We start from the raw sequence: 15,722 nt of genomic DNA on the forward strand, positions 1-15,722 counted from the left end.
CCCACCCCAGCCCCCCCCCCCCGCCCCCCCACAGGCCGGGCCATGGCGGGGCCCGGGGCCGCTCCGCCGGGCTCGGGGGCTCCGTGCGGGCCGTGGGGCGGGGGCGGCCCGTGCTGGCTGTGGGCGCTGGCGCTGGGCCTGGCGCTCGGCCCCCGCCGCTGCCCCGCGGCGCCGCTCAACGCTTCGGCCGCTCCTCCCGAGCGCTGCCGGCGGCCCGCGGCCTGCGAGCGGCTCCGCTTCGGCTCCTGCCTGGGCTCCGCGCTGCCCTACGCGCACACCTCCACGCTGCTGGCGGCGGACTCGGGATCGCAGGAGGAGGCGCACGGAAAGCTGCTGCTGTGGTCCGGTACGGGGCGGGGGGGGGATTGGGGTTGTGGAGGGGTGGGGGGGGGGTTATGGGATGATGGGGGGTAATGGGGTGGTGGGGGTGATGGGGATGATGGGAGGTAATGGGATGTTGGAGTGGGGTGGGTGATGGGGTGGTGGGGGGTAATGGGGTGATGGGGGTGATGAGGATGATGGGGGGTAGTGGAGTGATGGAGGTGATAGGGATGGTGGGGGGTAATGGGACAATGGAGTGCAGGGGCTGGTGGGGTGTAATGGGGGTGATGAGGATGATGGGGGTAATGGGGTGATGGAGATGATGGGGATGGTGGGTAGTGGGACAATGGGGTGGTGGAGGTAATGGGGTGGTGGGGATGATAGGGGTGATGGAGATGATGGGGGGTAATGGAGTGTTGGAGGTGATGGGGATGATGGCGGGTAATGGGATGATGGGGTGGTGGAGATAATGGGGTGATGGGGTGGGGGGGTAATGGGATGATGGAGATGATGGGGGTGATGAGGATGATGGGGGGTAGTGCGGTGATGGAGATGATGGGGTTAACGGGACAAATGGAGTGCTGGAGGTAATGGTGTGATGGGGGGTGATGGAGATGATGGGGGTGATGAGGATGATGGGGGGTAGTAGGGTGATGGAGGTGATGGGGATGATGGGGGTAACGGGACGATTGAGTGGTGGAGGTAATGGGGTGATGGGGGTAATGGAGTGGTAGTGATGATGGGGGGTGGTGGGGGGTAATGAGGATGATGGGGCGGTAGGGGTGATAGGGGTGATGGAGGTGATGGGGTGTGGGGGGTGATGGGGTGGTAAGGGTAATGGGGTGGTGGGGGGTAGTGGGATGATGGGGGTGATGGAATGATGGAGGTAATGGGGTAATGTGGGGTCACTGTATGGCCACAGCTGCTGTGGTCTGGTATGGGGCTAGGGGGTTGGTGGGGTGGTGGGGGATAATGGGGTGAGAGATACAGGGGATCACAGCATGGTGAGCTGCTGCTTTGGTCCAGTACAAGGCTATAGGGGGTAATGGGTGATGGAGGGGCTTGGGGCGATGGGAGGCTATGGGTAACATGGAGTCACAGCATGGCAAGCTGGTCCAGTAAGGAGTAACAGAGGGTGATGTGGGTAATGGGGTAATGGAGGGCTGTGGTGTGGTGGGCGGCTTTGGGTAATGGGTGTCATAGCATGGCAAGCTGCTGCTCTGATCGGGTGTGGGATATAGAATAATAGGGTGATGGGGGTAATGGAGTGATGGGGGGCTGTGGGGTAATGGGGCTCACAGCACAGCAAGCTGCTGTTGTGGTTGAATATGGGGTAATGGGGTGGGTTATGGGGGACATGGAGGTAATAGGGGCTGTGGGGGTATTGAGGGGGGATATGAGGGTAATAGAGGGGTTTGGGATATAAGAGGGGTCTGTGAGGGTGATGAGTGCAGGGGGTGTGCAGGCATAAAGGACTCTGGAGGTAATGGGGCTATGGTTTAATAGAGCAGTATGGAAGATGAGAGAAGGTATGGGATAAGGTGGCAAATGGGGGCAGTAGAGGGATATGGGGAAAGTTATGGGAGGGGATAATAGAGGGAGGTGGGGGTGATGGGTGTGGGGGTATGGCAGGTATGGTGTAATGGGAGATGATGGGGTGTGAGAGGGGAGGTTATGGAGAGGGGTAATATGGAATATGGAGGGTTATGGAGTGGGCTGTGGGAGTAATTGGGGAGGGAGAGGGGGGTAGTAGGGCGTTTGAGGTATAGAGGTGTAAGGAGGGGGTTTGAGGGTGGTAGCACAGGAAACTGCCGCTGCAGTCCAGTATGGGGTAATAATGCAGTGAGCTGTTGCTTAGAGGGGCAATGGAGCAAACAAAGGGGTATGGGGATATGAGCAAGGTGGGGGGCATAAGGGGGAGTGCAGTGAGAATGGGAGATACGCGAGTGGTGGTGGTGGTAATGGGGGTGTGGGTGGGTATGGGAGGTGATGGGGGAGGCAATGGAGGGCTGGATGCAATACAGGGCAGCAATATAGGGGAACACTGCAGGGTCATGGGGACAGGCATGGCACCCATGGATGCCCCATGTCCCCACCATCCCCCCCAGGCCTGCGCAATGCGCCGCGCTGCTGGGACGTGATCCAGCCGCTGCTGTGTGCTGTCTACATGCCCAAGTGTGAGGATGGGCAGGTGGAGCTGCCCAGTCAGACCCTGTGCCAGGCCACACGTGCACCCTGCACCATCGTGGAGCGCGAGCGCGGCTGGCCTGACTTCCTCAAGTGCACTCCTGACCGCTTCCCCGAGGGCTGCCCGGTATGGGGACGCTTTGGGTACACAGTGGGCACATGGGGCACACTTGGGGATGTGGTGGGAACACGGTGGGTGCCAGCATCCTGCTGCCACATCTTCACATCCCCAGGGGTGGGTAGAATCTGGCTGTTCCCAACCTCACCATGAGATCAGTATTCATCCTGGTGGTTTGTCATTCGAGTGCCACCTGCTCCTCTTCCTCCTCTTTTTTCCTCTTCTTCCCTTTCTCTTTCTCCTGTCTCTCTTTCTTTCACTTCCCCCTCCTTATTTCTTTCCTTTTCTTCTCTTCCTCTCCCAACGCTTCTTCCCTTTCTTCCTCTCCTTCTTCCTCTTGCCTCTCTTTTTCCATCTCCTCCTTTTCCTACTCCTCTCTCTCTTTCCTCTCTTTCCTTTTTTTCCTCCTTCCTTTTTCTTTCTTCTCTCTGTCTACTCAGTCTTTTCTTCCTCCTCCTTCTCTACTTCTTCCCCGTCTCTTTCCTCCCCCTCTCTTTTCTCCTTCTCCTGCCTCCCCTCTCCTTCTCCCTCCCTTCTTCTCTCTCCTTCTCCTCTTCCCTCCTCATCTCCTTCCCTTTCCCTTTCTCTCCCCCTGACTTCCCCTCTCCCTGCAGAACGAGGTGCAGAACATCAAGTTCAACAGCTCAGGGCAGTGCGAGGCGCCGTTGGTGCGCACGGACAACCCCAAGAGCTGGTATGAGGATGTGGAGGGCTGCGGAATCCAGTGCCAGAACCCACTCTTCACTGAGACAGAGCACCGTGAGATGCACGTCTACATCGCCGCCTTCAGCTCCGTCACCATCTTCTGCACCTTCTTCACTCTGGTGAGCCGTGCTGCTGGGAGACACCACATATGGCTGGGCCCAAAAGGAGGGCGGTCACCAATGTCCCTATCCCACCCCAGGCCACCTTCGTTGCTGACTGGAGGAACTCCAACCGCTACCCCGCTGTCATCCTCTTCTATGTCAACGCCTGCTTCTTTGTGGGCAGTATTGGCTGGCTGGCGCAGTTCATGGACGGCGCCCGAGATGAGATCGTGTGCCGTGCTGATGGCACCATGAGGCTGGGGGAGCCCACGTACGTGTCACCATCGTCCCCAACCCAGGAGGTGTCCTTGGGAGGGTTCTTGGTGTTTTAGATCAAGAGGTCACCCCTGGGCCTAGGGGGGTTCTTGGGGTTCCAGGGTAAGAGATGTCCCCAGGACCAAGGGACATCTTTGGTGCTTGGGGCCAAGAGGTGTCCCCAGGATCTAAAGTGGTTCTTGGAGTCTCTGGGTCAGAGTTGTCCCCAGGAGGGGCCTTGGGGTTTTGGGGCTGGAGTTGTTCTCAAGAGCATTGGTTCTCCCATCAATGGGACAAGAGGTGTCCACAGGAGGGTTCTGAGGGCTCCAGGGCAAGAGATGTTTCCAGAAACAGGGAGAGTTCTCGGGGCTTTGGTGCAAGAGCTGTCCCCAGAAGCAAGTAAGGTCCTCAGTGCTCTGGGGAACTGCAGGGCTCTTGGAACACAGGGATGCTCCACTTGTAGGGCAGGAGGGTCCCCATGTTCCCTCCCAGTGGCCAATGGCACCCCTGTCTTGTTCTCCATAGCTCCAACGAGACGCTCTCCTGCGTCATCATCTTTGTCATTGTCTACTACTCTCTGATGTCGGGCGTCATCTGGTTTGTCATGCTGACCTACGCCTGGCACACGTCCTTCAAGGCGCTGGGCACCACCTACCAGCCGCTGCTGGGCAAGACCTCCTACTTCCACCTCATCACCTGGTCCATCCCTTTCGTACTCACCGTGGCCATCCTGGCTGTGGCACAGGTAATGGGGATGCATGCCCACCTTCCCCCCACATCCCTGCTTGCTCAGATGGACGCAGCCAGGTGACATCCCCATCTCACCAGGTGGATGGTGACTCCGTCAGCGGTATCTGCTTCGTGGGTTACAAGAACTATCGCTACCGTGCCGGCTTTGTCCTGGCACCCATCGGGCTCGTCCTCATCGTTGGGGGCTATTTCCTCATTCGGGGTAGGTGTGGGTGTGCTATGGGGATGGGGGCACTGCGGGTGTTCTCACCTCTGACCAATGTTTCCCTACACCACAGGGGTCATGACGCTCTTCTCCATCAAGAGCAACCACCCCGGGCTGCTGAGTGAGAAGGCGGCCAGCAAGATCAACGAAACCATGCTGCGGCTGGGTGAGGGCAGCCCCAGCAGCGCCAGTTCTGTGGGAGTTGGGGTGGGAATGGGGATTTGGGGTGAGAATGGGGATGTTTGTCCCGTGGATGCAGACATCCCTGTCCCAAGAGGCACCAAGAGGCAAAGCTGTGTTGTTGATGGTATCACTGGAGCTCAACTCAGACAGGAATGTCCAACTTCTCTTCCAGGCATCTTTGGGTTCTTGGCCTTTGGCTTTGTCTTCATCACTTTTGGCTGCCACTTCTACGACTTCTTCAACCAGGCGGAGTGGGAGCGAAGCTTTCGGGAATATGTCCTGTGAGTGGGACAGGGACAGTGAGCAGGGAATGCATTAAGTGACTTGTTTTGAACCCTGTGTCCCCCAAGAGGGGACTGCATCCCCTGCTGAGGGTGCTGGGCATGGCTGGGTGTCCCCTTCACTCATGTCTGTCTGCACAGGTGTGAGGCCAACGTGACCATCGCTACGCAGACCAATAAACCCATCCCGGAGTGTGAGATTAAGAACCGGCCGAGCCTGCTGGTGGAGAAGATCAACCTCTTTGCCATGTTTGGCACTGGCATCTCCATGAGCACCTGGGTCTGGACCAAGGCCACCCTGCTCATCTGGAAGCGCACCTGGTGCAGGTGGGACCCCGGGATGTCACCCCAGCTACCACCCAGTGTCCCATGGGGATATCACCCCAGCTCTGTGCCCCATCCAGCTTCCTGTGGGGATGTCAGCACAACTCCATGCCTCATCCAACGTCTGGAGATGTTGGAGGTCATCTTTAGTCTTTTGGCCATTGGGTCAATGAGTTGTGGGGTCACAGTGGGTTTTGAGGATTGGTTATGGGGTGGCATGTCCCACAAGGTGTGTCCTGGTTGTAGGACAATGTCCCATTATGTGTCACTTCAGCTCTACGCCCCGTCCAACATCTTCAGATACTGGGATGACATCCAACATCTTGCGATCCTGACTTTTGTCCATTGAGTCAACAAATTGTGGGATCACAGCAGGATGGGGAATGGGGTGGTGTGTTGTGGTTGTAGGACACCTCCACCCCCACAGGACACCCATCCGGCGCAGTCCCCGGCCCCTGGTGCACCCCTTCCAAACAGGGACAGTCCCCAGGGCCATGGCTGTGTGTACCTCATGCCGTGGGCCACCGCATGTCCCCACCTCATCCCCAGGCTGACAGGGCAGAGCGACGACCAGCCCAAGAGGATCAAGAAGAGCAAGATGATTGCCAAAGCCTTCTCCAAGCGCAAGGAGCTTCTGCGTGACCCGGGCCGGGAGCTGTCCTTCAGTATGCACACCGTCTCGCACGATGGCCCCGTGGGTACGTGTGGTGATGGGGAGGGATGGGGCCACTTCTCCCTGTTGTCCCCACCTTTGGGATGGATTTCCCTCTTTGTCCACACCTTTAGGGTGGATTTTCCCCTCACCTTTTTGACGGATCTCCCCCTTTGTCTTGGCAGCTGGTTTGGCGTTTGACATCAATGAGCCATCAGCCGATGTGTCCTCCGCGTGGGCTCAGCACGTCACCAAGATGGTGGCCAGGAGAGGGGCTATCCTGCCCCAGGATGTCTCCGTCACGCCGGTGGCAACACCTGGCAAGTCCCTGGGAACATGAATGGGGGAGAGTTGGGTGGGGAGGAACCTGATGAGGTTCAGAGGGCAGGTGTAGGGTCCTGCACCTGGGGAGGAACACATCAGTACAGACTGGGGGCTGAGCTGCTGGGAAGGAGCTCTGAGGAGAAGGACGTGGGGGTCATGGTTGATCACTGATTGACCAATGGTTGACCATCAGTTGACCACAGGTTGACCAATGGTTGACCATCAGTTGACCACAGATTGACCAGTGGTTGACCAGCAGTTGACCACAGGTTGACCAGTGGTTGACCAGCAGTTGACCACAGGTTGACCAATGGTTGACCATCAGTTGACCACAGATTGACCAGTGGTTGACCAGCAGTTGACCACAGGTTGACCAATGGTTGACAAGCAGTTGACCAATGGTTGACAAGCAGTTGACCAATGGTTGACCAGTGGTTGAGCATGAGCCATCAGTGTGCCTTGGTGTCCAAGAAGGCCTCTGCTCTGCCCTGGGGAGATCACAGCTGGAGCACCGGGTCCATTTCTGGGCTCCCCAGTTTGAGGCAGACAGGGAATTGCTGGAGAGAGTCCAGTGGAGTGCTGGCTGCCCTAGGGAACGTGATGGGTTGGACTGGATGATCTCCAGAGGTCCCTTCCAGCCCTTACGTTTCTGGGACTCTGTGGGCTGAGCTGTGACTACTCAAACCATCCCTGTGTCCCACAGTGCCACCGGAGGAGCGGAGCAACCTCTGGGTGGTGGAGGCCGATGTCTCCCCAGAGCTGCAGAAGCGCAGCCGCAAGAAGAAGCGGAGGAAGAAGAAGAAGGAGGAGGTGTGCCCCGAGCGCCGCGCCGGGCTCTCCGTGGCCCCCCTGACCCCCAGCTCCGTGCCTCGCCTGCCTCGGCTGCCCCAGCAGCCCTGCTTGGTGGCCATCCCCCGGCATAGAGGGGACACCTTCATCCCCACTGTCCTCCCGGGGCTGTCCAACGGTGCTGGGGGGCTGTGGGACGGCCGGCGCCGAGCCCACGTCCCCCACCTCATCACCAACCCCTTCTGCCCTGAGAGTGGCTCCCCAGAGGATGAGGAGAACCCCGGCCCCAGCGTCGGGCACCGGCAGCACAACGGGGGCCCTCGATGGCCACCTGAGCCCCTTCCTGGTGGCAGTGGGGTGACGAGGACTCGGGGCAGACGTGCCGGCTTGGCTCCCATCCACTCCCGGACCAACCTGGTGAACGCGGAGCTGCTGGACGCCGACTTAGACTTCTGAGCCCTGCAGGATCCTGGGGACAACGGAGCCCACCGGCATCCAGGTAGCCCCAAGGGGACGCTGGAGCCCACCCAACACCGGGGTCCGGATGGATTTGATGTTCATCCCAACCCACCAACAGGATTTGAGGATGGGAGGAGAGAAGAAACTGGTGGGGCAGCACCCCTGGAAGGCGCTGCCAGGATTTAGGGGTGAAGGGGACGCTCCCTCACACCCAGCGCTGGTAGGCAGCTTAAGGTGTTGATTTCGGTCCCCACACATGGACTGCTCCGCCGCCCCACAGCTAGATGGTACGTAGAGCTTCCCAACACTTTTACGGTGCCAATAGGGTTTTTAAACAGTTCTTTTTGTATTCTTTGTGATACACCGAGACGTGGCCGCCCTGCACGGGGTGCAGCAGCATCCCCGTTTTTCGGGCTCTGCTGCGGGGATCCCAAAGTGCCTTCCAGCTCCCCTCGGCCGTCTGAGCGCACCTGAGAAAAGCTTTGGTTTTTGTTCGTTTTTAAATCTGTTTTTTAAAGAAAAAGGAACAAATTATATCCGAGCCCTGACGTAGGAGGACACCTGTCCTTGCTGGTGCTTTGTATCTGCCCCTTAGCCCTGTAAATGTCTTTTGAGTGTTTATTAAACCCCGGTAGGCTCACGGCTTTCTCCCTACCCCCCCCCTACCCCCCACCTCCCCCCTCCCGGCGACCTCCACGGGTTGATTTTTGCTGTGTAAAGCAGAAACCTTCCTGTATCAGTATTAAATTTGCCAAGTTTCCAATTGCTGGCGGCTGCCCCGGGTTCTGTGGGGTGGAATTGAGGGCGGGGTAACACCGACGAGCCCCTAAAAGCGCTCGGGGTCGGCGTTGGCTTCCATTGGGAACTCCTCGGTGGTGAAAATGGGGAAGGCTTTAGAAGCAGTGGTGGGAATCGCTTTGGAACCCATTGGCACGAGGGTGCCCTGGGGATGTTTTGGGCTGCTTTGAGGACTTCTTGGGGGCACTCAGGACTCTCGTGGGGAGACGGGGGGAGGGAGGGGGGGGCCCTTTGCCAGCAGATGGCACTGTGGATCTGAACGTCCCCAAAGCCGCGCGTCGGGGGTCCCGCGGGCGCAGAGCCACATCCACGGATGCAGCCCGGCTCCCCACGCTCCGTCGTGCCCACGGCGTGTTTGGTTGTCCCGAAACGCGGGTGGTTCACTCCCGGTGTGACGGAGCAGCGCCCGATTAACGCGGCGCGGAGATGAATCCGTGCCTTTTCCCCCCGCCGCCAGGCAGAGATTGAGATGAATGACGGCACGTGGAAATACGTGGCCCTCCCTCGGGGACACGCGCGGATCGCTTCCAGCTCCCGGCTCCACGCGGGGCAACCCGAACCCCACGCGTGAGTGCCGTTCCGCATCTCCGCATCCCTTCTTCGGACGCTCCCCAGCAGTTCCGCTCCCCTCCATCGCGGCCGCCCCACGGCCGCCATTCCGCGCCCGAGCGCCGCCGCACTACACCTCCCAGCATCCCCCGCGCGAAGGGGGCGGGCGTGAGGGCGGTGCGGCGCCGCGCGGGGGCTGCTGGGAGCGGTAGTTTCCTCCGCGAGCCGCACGGCGGCCAGGCGGCGCGGGGGCCGCTGGGAGTCGTAGTTCCCCCTCTCCCATTGGTCGGGCGGGAAAGGGGGCGGGAGGACTACGAGTCCCAGCGCGCCCCGCGGCGGGGCGGGCCCCGAGGCTGTGAGGGAGGCGGAGGCGGTGGCGGTGGCGGCGATGTCGGTGCAGGTGGCGGCCCCCGCGGTGGAGCTGAAGGAGCTGAGCGGTCCCATGGAGAAGGGCTGCGAAGCGGGGGCCGTCCCCCACCCCTCCCCGGGGGCTCCGTGTTCCGGAGCTGAGCGGGAAGCGGCCACGGCGGCCGAGAGGCCCCCGCCGGGTGCGGTGAAGGTGCCTCAGGCCTCGGCCATGAAGCGGAGCGACCCCCACCACCCGCAGCACCGGCACCGAGACGGGGGGGTCGGTGTGGGGGGGGCGGCGGACGGCGGAGCGGCGGCCGAAGCGCTCGTCAGCCCCGACGGCACCGTCAGCGAAGCGCCCCGCACCGTGAAGAAGGTATGGGGGGAGGGGGGACCCCCCCGGATAGTGGGGCTGTCCCCTCCCAAACTGGAGCTGTGGTGGTGCCTGGGGGCAAGGCTTGTCTTCCCCCCCCCCCCACCGGAATTGGCACTGTGGTGGTAGTTGGGGATGAGGGGGGTTCCTTCCCCCCTTCCTCCCCCCAGATAGGCACTGTGGCAGTGCATTGGAAAGGGAGTGACCCCTACAGACTGAGACTGGGGGACAGGGAGTGACCCTCCTGCCCCCTCAACCCTCCCCCCCCTCAACCCCCCCCCCAAAAAAAAGTGGAACTATCCCTGTGTTCGGGGGATGTGGGGTGAAACCCCAAATTGAAGCCAAGCTGGTACCTGGGGACAGGGGGTGACCCCCCCCCCCCCCCCCCACAGCGACGCTGTTATGGTTCTTGGATACTGTGGCTGAACCTTTTGTAATTGGAGCTGGGAGGGCAGGGGGACCCCCTTCCTCCCCCCCCCCCCACCCCCCACCAAAGGAAGGGCTGTGTGTGGGGACATTGAGTAAACCCCCTCAATCTGGCACAGTGGTGATGCTTGGTGACAGGATCACTCTCCCATAAGGACAACATTATGGCTCTTACTCCCCTCCCCCCCCCCCCCCCCCCCCCCCCCAATAGATACCTTGGCAGTGCTTGGTGACCCTCCCTTCCCCCCCAGCTGCATCTGTACCTGTGCTTGGGGACATGGGGTGACCCCTGATGGGGACACTGCCCTATAGGTGTGTCCATCAGGTTGATTTTCCGTCTCCACCGTTATCTTGGGGACATGGAAACGCCCTGGGTACGGGCAGCAGGCAGTATGGGAGGGGTGACGTGGTGTGTGGCTGTGCCAGGTGCGTGTCCAACTGTACTTCTTTGTGCACAGCCTGTAGGAGTGTACATTGTTTGCACGTATGTGTGCCTCCAGGGGTACCTACAGGTGGACGTGCACACCTATGTGAGCTGTCACTGTGTTCATACTTGCTGTGTTCTCCTTACACCCTTTGGATAGGGTAATCAATGGCTTATCTCGTTAGAATGTGGATTGGTGAACCTTTATCCCGTGAGATCTTCAGCTGTGCCAGGACTGGGAGCAAGTTTGTGTCATGGTGATTGCTGTAGAAGGTTTATGGCCCTGACTGGCAGAATTTTGCCCTTCTGTGTTCAACTCAGTGCTGTCACGTTGAAGGGGAGGTCGCTCATCGTAGAATAAGAATGGTTGGGTTGGGAGGGACTTTAAAGGTCATAGAACTGTGGGATGGTTGGATTGGAAGGATCCTTCAAGATCATGAAAACATAGAATGGTTTGGTTGGGTTGGGAGGGTCCTTGAGCACCATAGAACGGTTGGGTTGGAAGGGTCCTTGAGGACCGTAGAACGGTTGGGTTGAAAGGTTCTGTCTTGTCCCAACCCCTGCTGTCCACTGGGATGCCTATTTAGTGTGTTAATCCCAAATAGTGCTGCACTCGGGGCATTGGGCTTCACAGCCAAATTACTTCACACACAAAGCACGAGTCTGGCTTTTCTGGACTATTTTCCCATCTGCTGACCCAGAAACGTTGGGATCTTGCATCGGATCTTGACAAATTGCAGTGCATTTACTTTCAGGCATTCACTGATGCATTGACATCTTGAGAATTATTCAGTTTCCCATATCCTTTTCTGAAGTTCACTCATAATTAGTGCTAAAATAGTTACACACGCTCTACTGTGTGGAAACAGGAGAAGTTTTCCCAAATGCTTTGGAAAACAGAGAGCAGAAGACCCCATGGCTTTAGAGAGGTACTCAGCAACTCTCTCCAAGGCTGCCAAAGCCTTTCTCCCCTGTTTCATTCCTGTACCTATTTTTCCCTCTCTCTGTGCTGTTAAGCAAACTAACTTAAAATCTCATAGCAGCATGTAAGAACAGAACCAGTCCAGACCAAAGCTGTGTTTGGGGCCATAATTCTCTGCTCATGCTTCAGGCTGGGCTTTTGAGTGAGTAACAACCACAGCTGAACTTACACCTGCAGGTGTGAGTCAGGGCCCTGAGTCACGTTGGCTACTTGCTGGCCCGGGTTTGTGCTTGTACCATGGTTGGGTGGTAGCATGCTTTCTCATTGAGTTTGCCAGGTGGGCGGTCGCTGTGTTTTGTGTGATCTCTTAGTGTGTCCCTACAACAAGGAGTCCAAAAGTGGCAGAGCTGGTGGCTGTGCTGTTGCAGAATCCCAAAACTGTAGTGGTTGGAAGGGACCTCCGGAGATTCCCCTATTCAACTCCTGATAGAACAGCTTCCCTGTGGCAGGAATGTGTCCAGGTGGGTTTTGAATATCTCCGGAGAAGGAGACTCTATTGATCTTTGTGGCCACAGGACACACTGCTGGCTCACAGTCAACTGTTGGCCACCAGGTCCTTCTCTGCAGAGCTTCTTTCCAGCAGCTCAGCCCCTAACCTGTCCTGGTGTGTGCAATTGTTCCTCCCCAGGTGTAGGACTCTGCACTCACCCCTGTTGGACCTCATCAGGTTCCTCTCTGCCCAACTCTCAGCCAGTTGTTAGCATGTGCTGTTCCATTATTCTGTGATCTTTATGATCCCTCCATCCCAACGTGCTATGGCTCTATGGTCTTTAAGGACCCTTCCAACCCAACTGTTCTGTGGTTCTGAGATCTTAAGGACCCTTCCAACTCAACCATTCTATGGCTCTGTGATCTTTAAGAACCCTTCTAACCCATCTGTTCTGTGGCTCTGTGGTCCTTAAGGACCCTTCCAACCCAACCTTCCATGGCTCTGTGGTCCTTAAGGACCCTTCCAACCCAACCTTCCATGGCTCTGTGGTCCTTAGGGACCCTTCCAACCCAACCTTCCATGGCTCTGTGGTCCTTAAGGACCCTTCCAACCCAACCTTCCATGGCTCTGTGGTCCTTAGGGACCCTTCCAACCCAGCCGTCTCATGGTTCTATGATCCTTAAGGACCCTTCCAATCCAATCTTCTATTGCTGTAGGATCTTTATGATCTTTCCAACCCAACCATTCTGTGTCTGTATGATCTATAATGTCCCTTCCAACCCAACCATTCCACGGTGTGTTTCTGTGATACCTTTGGAACGTACACCATAAATACATGTGAATTCTGTGTGATGGAGTGGAGGGATTTTGTGGGAACCTGCACTCCATTCTGCATTCCTTGAGCGCTGCTCTCTGCTCTCCAAGTTCCTCCAACCTGTGGTGATCACTTCTACCAGGCATTAAGTGTTCCCCCGAGGCTGCATTCTCCTAATGAGCACAGCTGGATGAACACTGCTTCGTTAAATCTCATTGCTGGGGGCCATGTGCTTTTATTGCACACAGCACCCCTGGGCCCATCTCCTGGTGGAGTCTGATTTCAGGAGATGCTGTGCTTGTGGCTGCCTGGAAGCAGCCAGAACCTGAATTTTGGTTGATTAACAGGGATGGAAGTTGGGGACAGTGCTGGGAATAACGTGACCGAAGGAAGAAAGTCACTCCAAATGCTGCACAGAGTTGCAGTGGCGCAGGGCATAGAAATATCTGCTTTGCTTAGTGATAATCCCACTGAAAATTCACTTTCAGCCATAATTGAGTTAATTCCTTCCTTTTCTCCTGTTCTGTTAGCTGAATCCAGTAGAAATCTGCGTGGGCTGCCAGGTCAACCCGTGCACTGAAATGGGAGAAGGCAGCGAGCGGGGAAAACGAGGCTGAGGAATGTGAGGCAGCAGTTCTGCAGGGAGCACAGAAAGCATGAGGTCAAAAATTAGAAATACATATTTGTATTTGAGGGCATTTCTCAACTGACCCCTCTGCTTACTGCCTTGAAACACTGAGTTCCTGCAGCACTTCTGCTGTGTGCTGGATATCTTCAGAAAACGATTTTGTTCCTGGGTGTGTGTTCTGGGGAGGAAAACAAGGATGCTTAGGAAAGGCAGTGCATGAAGAATGCTCAGAAGTTGTATTACTTATTATGCAAAAATCCACGCCATCAGGTTGCTGTCCCGCTTTTCCCCTAACCAAGGGCTTTCCTGCAGTACAAAGAGAACTTTTTGCCATCTTTTATTATATCGTTTTTGGGAAAAGTGCATGGGTGGAGTACATACACGCACCAAAATCCTTTTTATTGCTGTAGAAATGGGCACGGGTGTAGTGAGTGAAACGGAGAGCGGCACGGGGTGGCACGTGGCTCTGTGACGCGGTGACATTTGCAGGGACACTGCTGCTGACCCGGTGACACTGTGCTCTTTCCCTGCCTGGGACAAACGGCTTTTTGCAAACAGAGCATTGGAATAGTGTGGGATAAGCAGGGATAAGCCTGGAAACGCACCCCGAGGAAGACGTCGTGTGTTGCTGCTGTTGCAAGGTAACTCCGCTTCGTCTTGGCTCATGGCATGCCAAAATTAAGGTGCTTGCCAACAGGTTTGGGCTTTCTGTTCTGAAATGAAGCAGCGACCTTTTTCCTGGGATATCTCAGGGTTCAGCAGGATTCCTGCTGGATCCCATGAAAGGAGAGAAGAGCAGTCCCTGGTTATGGCTTTCTCTGTGCACTTTGTGCCCTCCCAGCAAGAGGGACTGAGCACCAGTGCTTCTGCTGCTGACATCTGAGGTTCCAGAGTCAACAAGAAAACCCCTTTTGTTTTTTCAGCAACTCCTGTTTCAAGTAAAGCTCCTGAATATTTCATTCCGATGCATGAGGTATTGGTGCTCTGTGTTCTTTCAGCATGCTGAGGAGTGTGTTTTGCATTCCGGCGATGAAAAATGTGATATAAATAGGAATGGTTGTGTGCACCCTTTGCTTCTTAGGCTGCAGTGTGTTGTAGAGGTGCTGGGGTGAAGGCATGTTGTAGTTTTATGATTTTTTTTTTGATTGGTATTCCTAAACTGTGGCAGGGCAGCGTGAGAGGAGCAGTTGCCATTCCATAGTTCTGTGATCTTTGAGGACCTTTCCAACCCAACCATCCTATGATTCCATGATCTTCAAGGACCCTTCCAACCCAACCATCCTATGATTCTATGATCTTCAAGGACCCTTCCAACCCAACCATCCTATGGCTGTATGATCTTTGAGGACCCTTCCAACCCAACCATCCTACAATCCTATGATCTTTAAGGACCCCTCCAACCCAACCATCCTATGGCTCTGCTGTCTTTAAGGACCCTTCCAACCCAACCATTCTATGATTTCAGTAGCCCACATCTTCCATGCTGTCACACAGATTCCTTTTTGCTACATTGGAATCAAACATTATAAGTCGTCATGCCTTTACCTATCCAAGCTAAGTGATTTTTTTTTGTGGTTGGTCGGAAATTAAGGATTCCTAGCAGTCAATTAACAACACTAACAGCCTACAGAAGCTTTGTGACAACATCAGCTATTTCTTCTTTTTCTTATCAGTACCACCGTGATCTATTTCTCATTATTTCTCATTTGTTACCCCCTCAGCCCTCCTGCAATGAGAGAGGGTTGTAGCTGGTGGGAAAAACTCTGGAGAATAACCAAGCAACAGAACAGTGGGAAGAGCACCGTGCTCCCTGATTTTGCTGTCTGGCTTCGTAATGCATTCCAGTAATGCACAGATGAGCACAATGCAAGCAGAACAAATTCGGCTTCAATACAAGAGTTGTGGGAGGGGAACTCTATGTCTCCTTGCCAGAGCGGTGTCCTGCCTCACCCCAGCCAAGTGTGGGCTATCGGCGTGGAAATGCTCCTTCGCTTCTCCTGCCTGGTGCCAACTGAAGGCGATTTGCAGGTGGTGGACTGCAGCTCTCACTCCACAGCTTTGCTGATCAGAAGGTGTTGTAGAAAATGGGGTTTTGTGCTGAAGAACCCAATGCAGAGAGCTGAAGGCATGTCACTGTGCTTTATTTTCCTTCAGAAGGAAATACAGGGAACCATATTTGTCCTAACAAAGCAATGCATTTCATTTCGGCTCTGCTCTGGCTTTGGCTCACCCACAGCTTCGGGAAGGATGAGGGTGACAGACACAGGAGAAGCGCTTCCCAGAACAAAACAGGTTT

At 56.3% G+C, this 15,722-nt stretch overlaps 2 protein-coding genes across 5 annotated transcripts in view; both read left to right on the top strand.

The window, feature by feature from the left end:
• The first annotated feature begins 28 nt into the window (after window positions 1-28).
• On the top strand, window positions 29-8,421 carry SMO (smoothened, frizzled class receptor). Its single transcript, NM_001396428.1, is given in 12 exon segments — window positions 29-346; window positions 2,430-2,635; window positions 3,241-3,450; window positions 3,531-3,703; window positions 4,213-4,432; window positions 4,516-4,639; window positions 4,716-4,808; window positions 4,998-5,106; window positions 5,248-5,433; window positions 5,980-6,128; window positions 6,268-6,402; window positions 7,110-8,421. Coding segments are annotated over 12 exon segments (2,451 nt in total). The 5' UTR covers window positions 29-42; the 3' UTR covers window positions 7,652-8,421.
• Window positions 8,422-9,350: 929 nt separating this feature from the next.
• Window positions 9,351-15,722, top strand: part of AHCYL2 (adenosylhomocysteinase like 2) — a 44,819-nt gene continuing 38,447 nt past the window's right edge. Inside the window, exons 1-2 of one of the 4 annotated variants that reach the window (XM_046910495.1) lie at window positions 13,956-14,067; window positions 14,350-14,399. In XM_046910495.1, the coding sequence (XP_046766451.1) occupies window positions 14,391-14,399 (9 nt within the window). In that variant the 5' untranslated portion in view covers window positions 13,956-14,067; window positions 14,350-14,390. Of the gene's footprint in view, window positions 9,726-13,955; window positions 14,068-14,349; window positions 14,400-15,374; window positions 15,719-15,722 lie in introns of those variants that run through there. The other 3 variants (XM_015287911.4, XM_040663075.2, XM_004937407.5) reach the window with 3 other exon arrangements.

Source organism: Gallus gallus, chromosome 1 (genome assembly GCF_016699485.2).
Source record: "Gallus gallus isolate bGalGal1 chromosome 1, bGalGal1.mat.broiler.GRCg7b, whole genome shotgun sequence".
NCBI classification, from domain to species: Eukaryota; Metazoa; Chordata; class Aves; order Galliformes; family Phasianidae; genus Gallus; species Gallus gallus.